The 13,771-nt window shown below is 33.5% G+C and overlaps 2 protein-coding genes across 9 annotated transcripts in view; one reads left to right on the plus strand and one right to left on the minus strand.

Annotated features, from left to right (window-relative positions):
- The window catches only part of Itpr (Inositol 1,4,5,-trisphosphate receptor), a 70,505-nt gene extending 61,963 nt beyond the window's left edge, over window positions 1-8,542 (minus strand). For all 8 annotated transcript variants that reach the window (XM_053762795.2, XM_053762793.2, XM_053762794.2 and 5 more), the window contains exon 1: window positions 8,358-8,542. The gene's annotated coding sequence lies outside the window, so the exon portion shown is untranslated. The remainder of the gene's footprint in view (window positions 1-8,357) is intronic.
- Window positions 8,543-10,410: 1,868 nt separating this feature from the next.
- LOC128680064 (trypsin-3-like) lies at window positions 10,411-12,863 on the plus strand. The gene is made up of 5 exons (XM_053762796.2): window positions 10,411-10,498; window positions 10,974-11,145; window positions 11,543-11,798; window positions 12,043-12,151; window positions 12,264-12,863. Exons 1-5 carry the CDS (start codon window positions 10,453-10,455, stop codon window positions 12,455-12,457), a joined length of 777 nt encoding a protein of 258 aa, XP_053618771.1. The 5' UTR covers window positions 10,411-10,452; the 3' UTR covers window positions 12,458-12,863.
- The last annotated feature ends 908 nt before the right edge of the window (window positions 12,864-13,771 follow it).

Here is a 13,771-nt window from a genome sequence, read left to right on the forward strand (position 1 = left end):
GTTAATTGTAATTCAAGGTTTACTATAACATGGGAGTTAAATATTGATATATTTATTTATAACATGTAAATTGAACAACTATGGCTGGCTTCTAAGTTTCGACATCAGTTTAATAAAGTTTCAAATTTAAAAGACTTTCAAAATCAAAAATTAGTTCAGAAATTTGTTTAGACCACTACTTCACAGCATTTGCAGGCCAAATTTCATAAATATTAATGACTATGATTTTCAAAGATACAAACTACTAGCATTCGGAATAACCACGCCACGCCGAAAAAAAATTATTTAAGAGTATTGGTTGGTATTGCTATTACTAATAGCAGTACCAACCAATACTTATAAATGACTTATTTTTCGGCGTGGCGTGAAATATAAATGGAAACTAATAGCCTATTAGTTCAGTATTTATTAAAATTATTTAACGTTTTAAGTAATTTTCGGGACATCGTGTTTTTCTAAATTACGCTGCATTTCATTCAGGAATTATAACGAAAAAAATATTTTGAATGTTCCATGGCTAAAGTTCTTAATTTCAACTCTACGTACGAACGACCGTTAGTTTTATTTTCCCCTTTTAGGGTTCCAAAAGATTTTCTCCGTAGGTTCCTAAACTACACTACACAATCAACTTTTGCACGCACTTTCCACATATCACAGTAACGAGGACTCCAGTCAACTGAAGATTCTCATGGCGTGTGTCTGTTTGTTACTCCGTACATGATTAACGTTAGCTAAGACCTTGTCTTTGTAGTGTTGTTTATTTTGCCGGCTCCATGCGGATTAATTGGCGAAACATACATACAGACATGAATTATGGGCCGTTTGTTTGAGAACCACTGGAGGATATGGGGAAACGTCACATCAATCATATTGTTACGCTGCATCGTTTCGATAGATTTAGTTTAGATTCCACGTGATAAATTATTAGGAAAATATGAAAAAAAATCTTCGAGAAGAGAGGAGAAATAAGTTTATTATTGATAGTGATCGCGACCCATGGACACCAATAAGTGTCTTTTTTAAGCAACCGTGAAAGGGCCCAGGTGAGAAACGAGAGTATATCAATACTAGCTGTTGCCCGTGGCAAAAGTTACTTTGTAGTCTTATTTACCAAAATCCATGAATATCGGTTCAGAAGCCGTGATAGCGCGACATTAATTTAGCATTTATAACATCAGTAGAAATATCATTACTCTGTGGTAGGAGATAGGATAAATTGTACATGAGTTCATAGTTATGTATTAGAAAGAGAATCCAAACTGACCTTACTCAGAAATATATTATCGTTATTTTTCATGACTTCACGAACCTGTGGACAAACTCACTGAATTATAAAAGGAATTTATTAGAAACTCTTCCGGAGAGCTTTTGTGGAGTGCTTCATAAAACTTTCTGTGAATTCTGTCTGATGAAATCTGTCTTGCGAAAGTTACGTTAACTCCAACTCGACGACAATGAACGTTCTTTTATTTAATTTCCCGATGTTTGCTTGTCTGTATGTCATGTAAATCTTGCACGTTAGATTTCTAGGCTCCTACTTCCAGTTGTTCTACAAAGTGGAAATTTCCCACATCACTTAATTTTCCATGCATGACCTGTGATGGTGCACCCAGGATCAGCTCCCACCGAGGAAACTCATTCAACTCATCAGCGGTTTACAGCACAGACATGGGTTTTTTGTAAGGCGTTAAATGCCACAACATCTCTCTGACGACAATAAAAGCTTGTGGCAAATGTCAGTTTAAAAAAAAACATGTTTAGGTTCAATTTCGGTTATAAAAGATTGTGTAAGTGATTAAAAAAAATCTCTTTCTCTCTCTCATGTGAGTTTCTTTCTCAACCGTAATGCGTCGGAACCCAGTACGGCTATTCTACTTTATGACCTCCACTTCACACGATACGCAATCCTAATAGTAGTAGCATTAGCACGCATATCATCCTTAGACATCAAGCCAGCACTTTTTGTGTTAACCTTAACCCTTCTGCCAGATCCAGACGGTGCAAGCGAGTTTGAAATACTTTTAATATGGTTACGTAGTGATTATGTCTTCCATATTGTGCTGTCCGTCTAAATCAAAACAAAATCTCAATAGAGTAGAACTAAAAAGGGTAGAATTTTATATATTTATTACTCTGGGCTTTGAGGCGTCACAACCGAGAATGTGAAAGGGAACATGCTCAGATGAAGGAGAAATTAGACCAGCATTATGAGATCTCTCATCTGAGAGAAAGATACGTTGCCGCGTTTTGTTTACGATAGTTATTGAACCGTGACAATATTGTTGTAAAATAAAGTTCGAATATATATCATATACGATATATGTATGTATGTTAATTACACACCCACTCATTAAACAAACGTAAGCCATTAAATATTTGATTTGATGCGGTAATGCTGAGACCATTCTTGCACAAACATACTAACATTTTATCGCTTCAATTTAAATATTGTAAAATAATTTTGAGACTTCCTCAAACGTGTTAAATATATGATTTATTTATATACTTAGTTGAGTAAAATCTTTGAATATTTGTTTATATAATTACTATTTTACAGACAATTACAACATTTTACATTTAAACGTTTTATTTTATCTATGATTTAACCCGAACGACTATTAATCGACAATCGATAATGTCGATAATCGACCATAGACGAAAATTGGTTGAAACGAAGCGAAAAAGTCTATGCATATTTTACTTTTAAAAATGTTTGCTGCATAAATTTACAAAAAATATGTATAATGGTATTCTCTACGAGTCATGCCCCATTGCTCCTTTGTCCTCCGTCACGTCCGTTGACGGATCCACGCAAAACAACGTAAAGAGACATTATATGGAGTTTCAAGGTACATCATTCAGTTAGTGTCAAAACCTATAGAAAACAACGGAGCCACAACGTACTGCGTCGTCGTAATAGAGCACTAAGCAATAGGTTTTACAGATCAAACGTGATACCAAAACAGAGAGTTGTTGTTTTTATAGATTTAACTAGATAACTATGTATTCATGTGCGTGTGGTCTGAGGGCCCACTACTTGAAATTCTATGAAATTATGCTTGGGATTTATTGAACATTCCAAAAGAATAGTGATAGTTGGAATTAGATTTTGTGTAAGCCAAATATTCTGTCCTGTGTAGATAGCAGTTAGGTGGCCTATTTGAATGATCAACCAGTTATGGGCTTTCGCCGAGACTCGCCTTGTACGTCGCGAACCGATTAAAGTTTAATCAAAATGATGCTGCATCGGGCACTAATTAAAACCAGGGTCAACGCACGGATGATAACGCTGTGTAGTACAGTCGACGGCAGATAAAATTGTTCTGTCTGCCTGTTCTGCTTTGAGCTTGTGTACACCGATTAGTGAGACCACATTAATATAATATCTCTGTGAGTGAGACAGACAGATTAAACTTTTTTTCTTGTTTGTCCCCCATAGAATCCTACTAATATCATAAATGCCACAATTTGTGAGGATTTATGTAACTCTTTCACGCAAAATCTACTCGACGGATTGTTATGAAATTTGGTACACTGGTAGAACGTACCTAAGGTTATAACATAACACATAGGGTACGTTTTATCCCAAAATTCCCACGGGAGCGAAGCTCCGTGGAGCAGCTAGTAGTATATGAATACTTAACAAGTTCTTTACAAAAATGTAATTCTTGTCACAATTTTTTATTATTGCCAGAAAAAAATCATTCGTGTTATAAACCGATGAAGAGTTCCCTCGTAAGAAGCCGAGCCAAGACAACATAGCCAAGAGCAGCAAAATTGAGAATTGAGATTACATTGTGATAGGTCGCTATCCTATCGCCTATGAGAACAACACGTACGGATGAGACATACGAAATATATAAATATATTTAAAGTAACAAAAAGCTAATAGAAACTATCTAATTATGATTTTTACAAACGATTACCAAAACATAAACCGAACATCCGTCACCTTGCAACACTGGTTAGTAACTGTGTTTACATAAACCCAATACATTAACCATGCCCAACGCCCATATTATAAACTATTATAAAGAAGGCAGGCGTTTTTGAGAAGCTATTTTCAAACTTTGATATCGTTTTCAAATACAGTATTTCAAATACAATATTCATTTGATGAAAAAATTTAGACTTTGTCTAAACTCCCTGCCCCGCAATCTACGAAATAACATCAGCTGGATCGTAGTTGACCTTCGATCGTTCCGGATTTTTTTTTTACTAGATATTTGTCTGCGGTTCGGATTGTGTATCTCGTTTCTGTATTTGTGTATTGGACCCAACATGCATATTTACTAGCTGCCCGTCCCGGCTTCACTTGAGTAAAAAGATCTTATTAGTGAAAACCGCATGAAAATCCGTAGTTTTGGGTTTATCCCTAACAGACAGACGCGTTATATAATGTGTAAAGATTTGGCTGCGGTTCTGGTTATGTTGAATTCTTGTGCCGTTGAGTATTGTGTATTTATTTATATTGACGTGAAAATTGTATTTAAAGCCAATTGAAATGAAAGTCTAACATCAACATTTTACTTAAAACTTAGTAAACTTTCACATCATATAAGAAGGAATTAGTATACTTAATAACGTGTTACCTGGATTTTTTCATCAAAATCTTTCAGCAAATGTAACAGACAAGAACAGTCATACGTTTATAATAGTGATTTAAAACAGGTAGGTAGGTATTCATTCTCAGAACAAAGGAGTATTTTTACAACAGACTATTTACGATTTCCATTCTAGCGAGTATTTCAAAAAGGCATTCATTTTAAGACCAACGCCTGTATTGTTGACATGAAAACAATTCTATGCAACGGCGTATAGTCCAAGAGACTGTTATACAGAATCGCACTAGACCTTCACCTAGCAATTTGTTCCTTTGTAAATATTATAATCATTATGGTATATTTTTAGAAGATGTTAATATTTAATCGTATCAATCTCATTTCAATTAATCCAAAACAAGCGATAGTACACATTCAAATCGAGTGAACAGGAAGATCATGAAGATTTTATTACATCTGAAAAACAGGAAGATTTTATTACATCTTAGAAACAACGACAATATTAAAAGAATAAAAGTATTTCCATCATAAGTACTATAAGTAATAATAAAGTAAATAATAAATACTAAATTAATTTAAATAAACAAATAATTAAATTTAATTTTGAAAATAGTTTGTATTGGACCAATCGCGAATTGGACCAACCGCGAATTGGACCAATCGCGAATTGGACCAACCGCGAATTGGACCAATCGCGAATTGGACCAACCGCGAATTGGACCAATCGCGAATTGGAACAATCGCGAATTGGACCAATCGCGCCTAAAGGCCTAAAAGGCTTTAAGAGTTACGTTAAAAAATCCCCATTGCCTGGCCTATTCCTTGTTAAAGCTGGTCACACAATTAATTAGTGAGCGTTGGACGCTGAGTGGAGCTATGAAGAACGCGTACAGAGTACAGACAGACAAACAGTTAGCACAATTACAGTCAGATTGACTCGTCTGCGGTGATTGTGGGCACCCTAAATGGTTTGTTATGGGATTGGTTCTAAACGATTTTGTTAGAGGAGACGGTTGGTTGCATGTTGTTAATGATTACCGAGCTACCATACTATAAAAGCTACTAATTAATCTAACCAATAATTAATGCGAAAGTTTCTATTAGTGAATTAAGCATACAAATCACAGATACAAATAAATTGAAAGGCGCAAGGGTATCTTTATTCCGAAATTGTCGCGAAGGCGGCTGTTAGATTCAACTGATATCCTAAATTAATAAAAATCCTAAATTAAATTTCTATATTATAAAAAGAAGTCCCACTGTCGCGTTTGTTTATCTGACTGTCCGTATAAGCGCGGTAAAACTTAAAATCTAGAACATATTGTTGTATGGTTTTCACAAATATTAAATAGTGTGATTTCTGAGTGAATGAGATAATAATTTAACCACGCGTTTCGTTTTTGACATTGAAGGAAATTACATTTCTTAAACTTAGTCTTGTGTAATTTCGGGATTAGACACATTTAATTAGCCGTCATAAATTTTTTGAGTGGGGAAGTTACATCCAGGTGGTTTTTATTGTGTATTAAATTAATATTTAGATTAGTTTGACCTTCAACCCAAAGGCCATTTGCCATTCGAAGATGTGAAAAGTGCTAATTAATAAATGAATAATAACTTCGTTCAACGCTGGAGAGATATCTAGTTATCAAATAACATAGTGTAAATAACAACTTAGGTAATGAAAAGTTGCTGGCATCCTCTCATCCGCTAGAGGCTGAGGGCTGAGGATTCCCGAACGGCTAAACGCACATTTTTCAAACACAGCTAAGAACACTGTCGGTAAATTCTCTTTCAAATAAAAAATAACTAGATCAAAATTGGTTCAGCCACTTGGCTGCTATGATGCCACAAACAGACATACAGATAAAGGTTAACATATAACTCTCTTCCAACTGTCGTCGGGGGTTAAAAACTAGGAAGGGTGTTCGATCACTGTGCCTGCCCACCCCTGAATAGTAAAGAACTTTAATTTATTAATACTTAGCCTGAAACTCAACTCTTCAGAGAAATATATATTCTTATTAAGAGCTCTTGGCTCTGTAAATATTGTATAATCTGTGGCACTGTCTACCCTGTAAGCGATAAAAATAGCATTTTATATATAGGACTAAGAATTTACTATAATTCTTAATCCTACAACAGATAAAATAATTCTATTGCTATTAATTTGATTTAAGAATCCATAAAAAATGCTAATATACGCCTAGCTAAAATAATTCAAAAGATTAATTCCCTTTCAATTATAAATCACATCTGGACAAAGCGTTCATTCATTCCAGCGTTATCTAACAGCACTTACAGGTGCATTGGCGCGTTGCCAGTGTCTGTTTTGTCAATAGTCTTGTAACAATAACAGTTCCAGCTTTATTGCTCATCCTGGTAATCAAACACATTCTTTTTTTGTGCGCATACCAAGATTATTGTTACCTGAAGCATAGGCTGCTTAGGGTACTGATAGAATAACATTAACCCACTTATTTATAATATTAACCCTTTTATTTATAAAGAGCTGAAACTTATATATGTAGACAGAGAAAATTATGTTTGTATTGGTCACACAAGAATAAGAAACTAATATTATAAATACACAAGATGAAATGGGACAGTGTGCTAATATATAATTTTTGTCATTCATTGTGTGCCTGGTTTAACAATTTTTGTCCTTTTCATACATTGCAACCTGTCTCATGACATCTTTATGTATATTATTAAGAAGTACTGTTTGTACAAGATTTTTGTATAAATTTAGCTAATAGACAATATGATTCTCAAGGATGGTTTAGGTTTATTGTGGTAATTTATTATGGTTTTACTTGAGTGAAGCTGGGACATGACATATTCCAAGATTAGAAGATCAAATTTTATACATCTCAAAATTTTGTGTCAACATTTTCTAAATCATATTTTGGACAACTTGTGAATTCAAAATATGAAGTTGTGATGGTGGCCCTGGAAAATATCTTAGAAAGTATTGACATGCAAAGAAGTAGGAGCCAAATTTAAATTTTGGGATAGTTTAAAAGGGGATTCAAAACATATGCTGTCTCTATCTCCTTTTTTGTTTTGGTAAAGCAGTTCTATCACATGTTAGTATTAGAGCCAAGTTAATGATGTGCATAATCCCAAAGTTATTGTAAATTCATATCTTTACCATTACAAAAAGTTCCATGCAGGGTACCTAACATGTGGTTGAATGAATGTACCTAAAAATGCAGACTATTATTTACCATTAATATTTGGATATTACTGTAATAAAATATTTATGGTAATAAGATTTATAAAAAAATTAAATCACACAGTCAATAAAAAACTATGTTTTTTTTTTTATGTGAGTGAGGAACTTCAGTTATTTTATTTAGCATTGCAATCTGGAAGGTCATAACTTAACCTCATGGTTATAACTTAAATAATATCTACCTTCAAAAGAATTTAAAAAAGTGAACTTGATCCATACTTACTTTAACTTTTGACAAGGATTCTAATAAGATTCTTGTTGGTAAAAATAATACTAACAGATCATACTCCCTGAAACTGCATAAATAACAAACAAGCAGATATCAATGTCAAAGTATTACATGCAAAAACATTTACCTACAACTTAACTTATGAAGGCACATAATAATCATGACACCGGCACATGGCCTCAGTAACAAATTATCTAATGAAAAATAATAAAATAAATTAGATATTAAACCTTCTAAAATACATAAAATATATTTTACAAGGTAGTATACCGCTTGAACGTTCATACCTGAAAAAACTAATAGATAAATGTTTATATCATTATCTTACCCTTATCATATATTCCGTCCACACATAAGATAACAGCACATAATCACAAAAACGTCACTGATAGATTAAATAAAGTAATTAATGCGATAATTCCAGAAAAAACATAAAAACTTTGATTTCCAATGGTACACGACTAGTGAACGAAACACGTTCACCTAGCTCGAAGGCGCGCCACTGTGCAGTGTTGCCAGATCATAAATTATGTTTACCCACTACAAACACAAAATAAAGTTCCTTTTTATTTATTTTAATTTTTATTAATTACACACTTAATAGAGACAAAGAACAACTATAAATGGTCAGACATAATAAAACAAGACTATTGTACCACATTTTACGTATTACAATACATACACATTAGTGAAAAACGTTTCAATAGGTATAATGTCCTTACAGTCGATTTACATAACATTCTGAACAGTAAGTCGGACAGGGATACGATTTGGCTTTTTTACATACTTGGTGACATGGAATTCCTAAACTTCGTTCTGATGAACAACGTTTTGTGCGACTCTTTCTTTTGCATACGTTAACAGGACAATCGACATCAGCTCTGAACAATGCTATCAATATCGGGGAGTTATTCTTTAGTAATGATCGTATATTATTTATGTATTCATAATCGCCTTGCATCTTTGAATTGCAAGAGCATTTTCTGTGAGACCTTTGTTTTTTATTAATCTTATTGGATCTTTTTCCGTGTGTGCTTCTCGTTTTAGGATAACTTGCATCTTCGGAAATTATATCATAATTGAAAATGTCCTGGAGAAACCCTTTCGTATTTCGATTGCCCATTTTATATAGAAACTTTGAATTTTTATGAGATATTAAGAGATATTTATTAGCCAAACAAATAATGTCAATGCTTGATGTCAAATCTACTTTAATTTGACTTGGATCTTAAGTCAATATGAAAAAAAAAAATACAGTGAGGTTTTAATCTCATCATTCACCCACACAATTGCACATATCTAATTTATTATCTGACTTTAGGTCATGGAATTAGTAGGTATTACGTATTAAGTACTACTAAATCCATGATTTAGGTACGAAACGAGACTCCCTCCACTAATACTGTGCGTGCAGTGCAGTGTGCATAGGCATAGGTAATATGATCATGCACAGTAGTGAGATAATAGATAACTCAAGCGAAGCTGGTATTAAAATATCAAATAGGTAAAACTCTGTACCTACTTTAGGATTATTATAAGCCTATATTACGTTCATACCTCGTTATATCAATGTTTATCACGCATGCATCACTTGTGTGTATTTGTTGTAAACGAAATAATAAGCTAAGCTTGTATGTATGATCGTTAAGTCTCAATAAAAGAGTAGATTAGCGTAATCCCTATACGTCAATTATATTTTCATTATATGTAATACATTGTACAAAATATACATCATGTACATATTTATTGTATACCACAAAAAATCGAACGAGCAAAATCAAATGCTCGAAAAATTATTTTATGTTGCAGTAGTAGAAGCTTTTTACCATTTAAAACCATTTTAACCGATATTATGTGTAATAAACCGTGCTTAACTGGCGTTGACTTGTTTAGTTAAATAGTATATATCATGTCTTTTGAATCTACGTCACATGAATTCGTTTCATCTCATTCCTAGGGTGTCGATTCTGCTGATAATTAATTAAGCCATGACCGTTTTATTATGTGTTTTGTTTATTGCGTAAAAATAAAAATCTACCAAAGAAAATCTCGACAACTTACAAATTTTATGATTCCATTCAGAGCACAATGAGTGATGCACTCTCTTCCTAAGTTAGCTCTACTTATGGCATAGCTCAGTCCAATTATTTTTAATGATTTAAAATTTAAATTTAAAATATTAATTTAAATTTTAAATTATCAATATTTATAATCAATATTTATCAATATTATCAATATTTATAATGAAATGAAAATATCATAACATTAAAATAGGTTATTTTAATTTTACGATTATATATATTTTATATATTCCGGCATCATATCAACAAAAAACCTAAGATAACAATGAATGGAAGCGAAATAAATTTGGATTACTACATACTGGTGTTGGTAGTTGTCTCAGGTGAGGTTCTTTAGTTACAATGGTGTTCAAATTGGTTTGCGTGGTCCTCGCTCTAGCAACTCTTGGTAAGTATGTAATTCTTTGTGTGGAATACAAAAAAGAAAATGTTTAAACTAACTGAACCAATTTATTAATATAATTTATCGACAGCGTACCTAAAATCCCCTTGTGAGACACCATATAAAAGTATTTCTTTTGAAATTAAATATAATTTTCAATGGTTTGTCTTAATCCTGCCGATTCTTGTTTGATTTTCTATAACAGATTTATTATCTATGTTATACCCTCTACAGTTATTATATACGGTTATACGCCTCTAAAATGTGCGATCATGATAACATATGAATGAAATAGGGGTTGCTCCCTTTTGGCATGCTCTACTGCCCTATATCTTATATAATAGCATTGAAAAGCAGTAGTCAACGCAAGTGGTATAAAACTATAAACCTAATTTAACAAGTAATTATGTAAAAGTTAGCAATGACATACTTGTCAAAAAAGATCTAAAAGTTTTCATACAAAATACTATTTTATTCACAGCGACTGCGTCGCCTGAGACGCGGATCGTAGGTGGAACTCCCACAACGATCTTGGAGTACCCTTTCGTTGTGTCCATTGAATACTACTACCCAGGTGCTGATATAAACATACAGAGATGTGTCGGTTCTCTAATATCCTCGTGGCACGTGCTTACATCTGCTTACTGCTTTACGTAAGTGGAACTGATGATTTTCATACCTGCTAATAATGGTGTTGCAATGTCGATTAAGTGAACTCGCTTTTAGATATTTTGTTACATAATACTATTTATAACTATCACTATATAGCATAAAACAAAGTCGCCCTCTATGTCTGTCTGTTGAGCTATAAACTTTTTTTCTTTTAAACCAACGCAACGGATTTTGATGCAGTTTTCACTGTTATTTCGGAAATTTGTTCCCGAAGGTTTATACATACATACCTAAATTACCCTTTATGAAGTCGGGCTAAGTCGGTAGTGGGTAATAAACGAAGCAAAGCGATTTTAAACAGCTGATAGTTAGTTCTTGTGAACTTGGCTACAATAAAACGACAATAAACATTTACTTCTTTCTATTTTCTTTATTTAGTGGGGCTAATTTGGAAAACGCACAAGTGCGTGTCGGATCTACCACAAGTCTCTCTGGCGGCAACGTCGTCTCCATTCACGATGTACTCAAACATCCAGACTACGAGCAAGCGCCCAGAGCTGGGGATATCGCCATCGTAGTCCTCGCTACTCCAGTTGGCATCACCGACTACGTCAATATCGTCTACATTCCACCTCAGCAGACCTACATTCCTGATGGATACCCAGTCGAGGTTGTCAGCTGGGGCTTTGAAAGTGTAAGTGTTAACTATGCTTTTCTTGGCTAGAACATATTCAGTTAATCGAGGGCTAGCTTTTGAATTTAACGCAATAATAACTTGTCTCATTTATTAAGAAATTTTACTTTTGCACTAAATTCTACTTAAAACATAAGATAATAATATTTAGACATTAAAATCCGTTCATCATCAGTATGTCCATTTGTAGCATAAAAAATTATGCTTCTGCAAAATTAGCACGATTTAAGTAGTTCATTTACAGGAGGAAGGCCCTCAAATCAATGAACTGAAAAAAATCAACTCGAACACTATTTCTTACGATGAATGTCAAGCGGCTTATGAAGACTCCGAAAGTGTCACTATTTACGATCGTAAGTGTCTATATGAACTTCTCAGTATACTCGATTTTTTTTGAAAACGTTAAATAAAAATCAGGCCACAATGGCTTTTAAATTGTAAATAAATATTTTGTTTTATCGCCAGATGTGATTTGCGTTGCTGCTGAAGGCACGAGTTTATGCAGCGGCGACTCTGGAGCTCCTATGATCATTGGCGAGACCCTGGTAGGTCTGTCCTCTTACCACGGTACCTGTGATGACACCACACCCAATGTCTTTTCCAGAATCGACAGGCATACAGGCTGGATTCTGGAACATGCCGTGCCCCCTACTTTCTAGGAAGATCTGCTGGCGTGCATTTAGTTGTTGAATAATAATTAAGTACTAATAAAATTAAATTATTGATTAAATATTTTATTTATCGAACCGTCTTATCAAATAATTCTGTCAGTCATAATATTGATAATAACACGTCATGCAATTTGCATTGCACGACTTTTGATAAGAGTATATCTACTAATTAAACTAGGCTTAACAACAAGTAGACTTTGTGTGCCGTGGGAATATTGTGAACATGGCTTCAGTACTTATTTTGGTAATCCTCAGGAATCACACACACATGTAAAACCCTCGCATCAAAATGCGTTACGTCGTTATAAAGATCTACCTAAGCATACATATGAACAGCGGGAAGAGACTTTGTTTTATAAATACTACGAGTAATGCCTTATTTTATTTATAGTCAAAACAAAATTAAATTATTATGTACTTATTAGGTACTTTGTACTTAGTTGAGATCTGTAATAAATGTATGTACCTATTATTTTATTTATGAGTATTTTGGAAAATATTATCACTTTTGTCCAAATGAAAAAAATCAAATTAGTTAGGATAATATAATGTTTTTGTTAAAACAATCACATCTTTTTTTTTTTCATATATAATCTATGAAAAAAAGGTAAATCCATACATTTTTTTGCGCGCGTTCCCGGGGAAATCCTTGACCTGGACGGAACAAAATGAACTTTTTTCATTATGGCAATAATCACTTGTCATTTAGGTACTTTCATTTTTGACTTTGACACCTATTTGACAGATTTGGTTTTCAACAATCACTCATCAGACAAAGGATATCAGTAATGATCAAAATTCGTTTTGGCGAACGATTGAGCCAAAACCACAAAAAATATTTCCAAACGCTATCTCTTGTGTAATCCTGCATCTGCAGACACGATACTGTGCTGACATCTAATAGGAAATGTTTTATCTATATTTGTTACCTAATTACGTACGATACGACGAATCGAAAGGTTCGTAATCTAAACTATCACTGTAGACCATTATAAGTAGAAAGTACTCTGTGCTGTAGACTTTCATAATGACAGATGTAAGTTCACAAACCCTTGCCTAACAATACACTTTACGCATTCAGTGTACTGTCTAATGTATTGCCTGTATATTATAACATTTATGTGCACATGCACATTGCAATGCCCAAAATTTTCCAAAATTAAATTACGAGTTGAGTTAAATCACTTTTGATTTGATTTTAGATTCCACTTCCACCGCCAACATCATGTAAAGATTTTTCTCTACATACATAATCTAGTTTGTAGTCTATGGCCAATAAACAATTAAAAGTCTATGGTCAAA

Source organism: Plodia interpunctella, chromosome 23 (assembly GCF_027563975.2).
Source record: "Plodia interpunctella isolate USDA-ARS_2022_Savannah chromosome 23, ilPloInte3.2, whole genome shotgun sequence".
Taxonomy (NCBI): Eukaryota; Metazoa; Arthropoda; class Insecta; order Lepidoptera; family Pyralidae; genus Plodia; species Plodia interpunctella.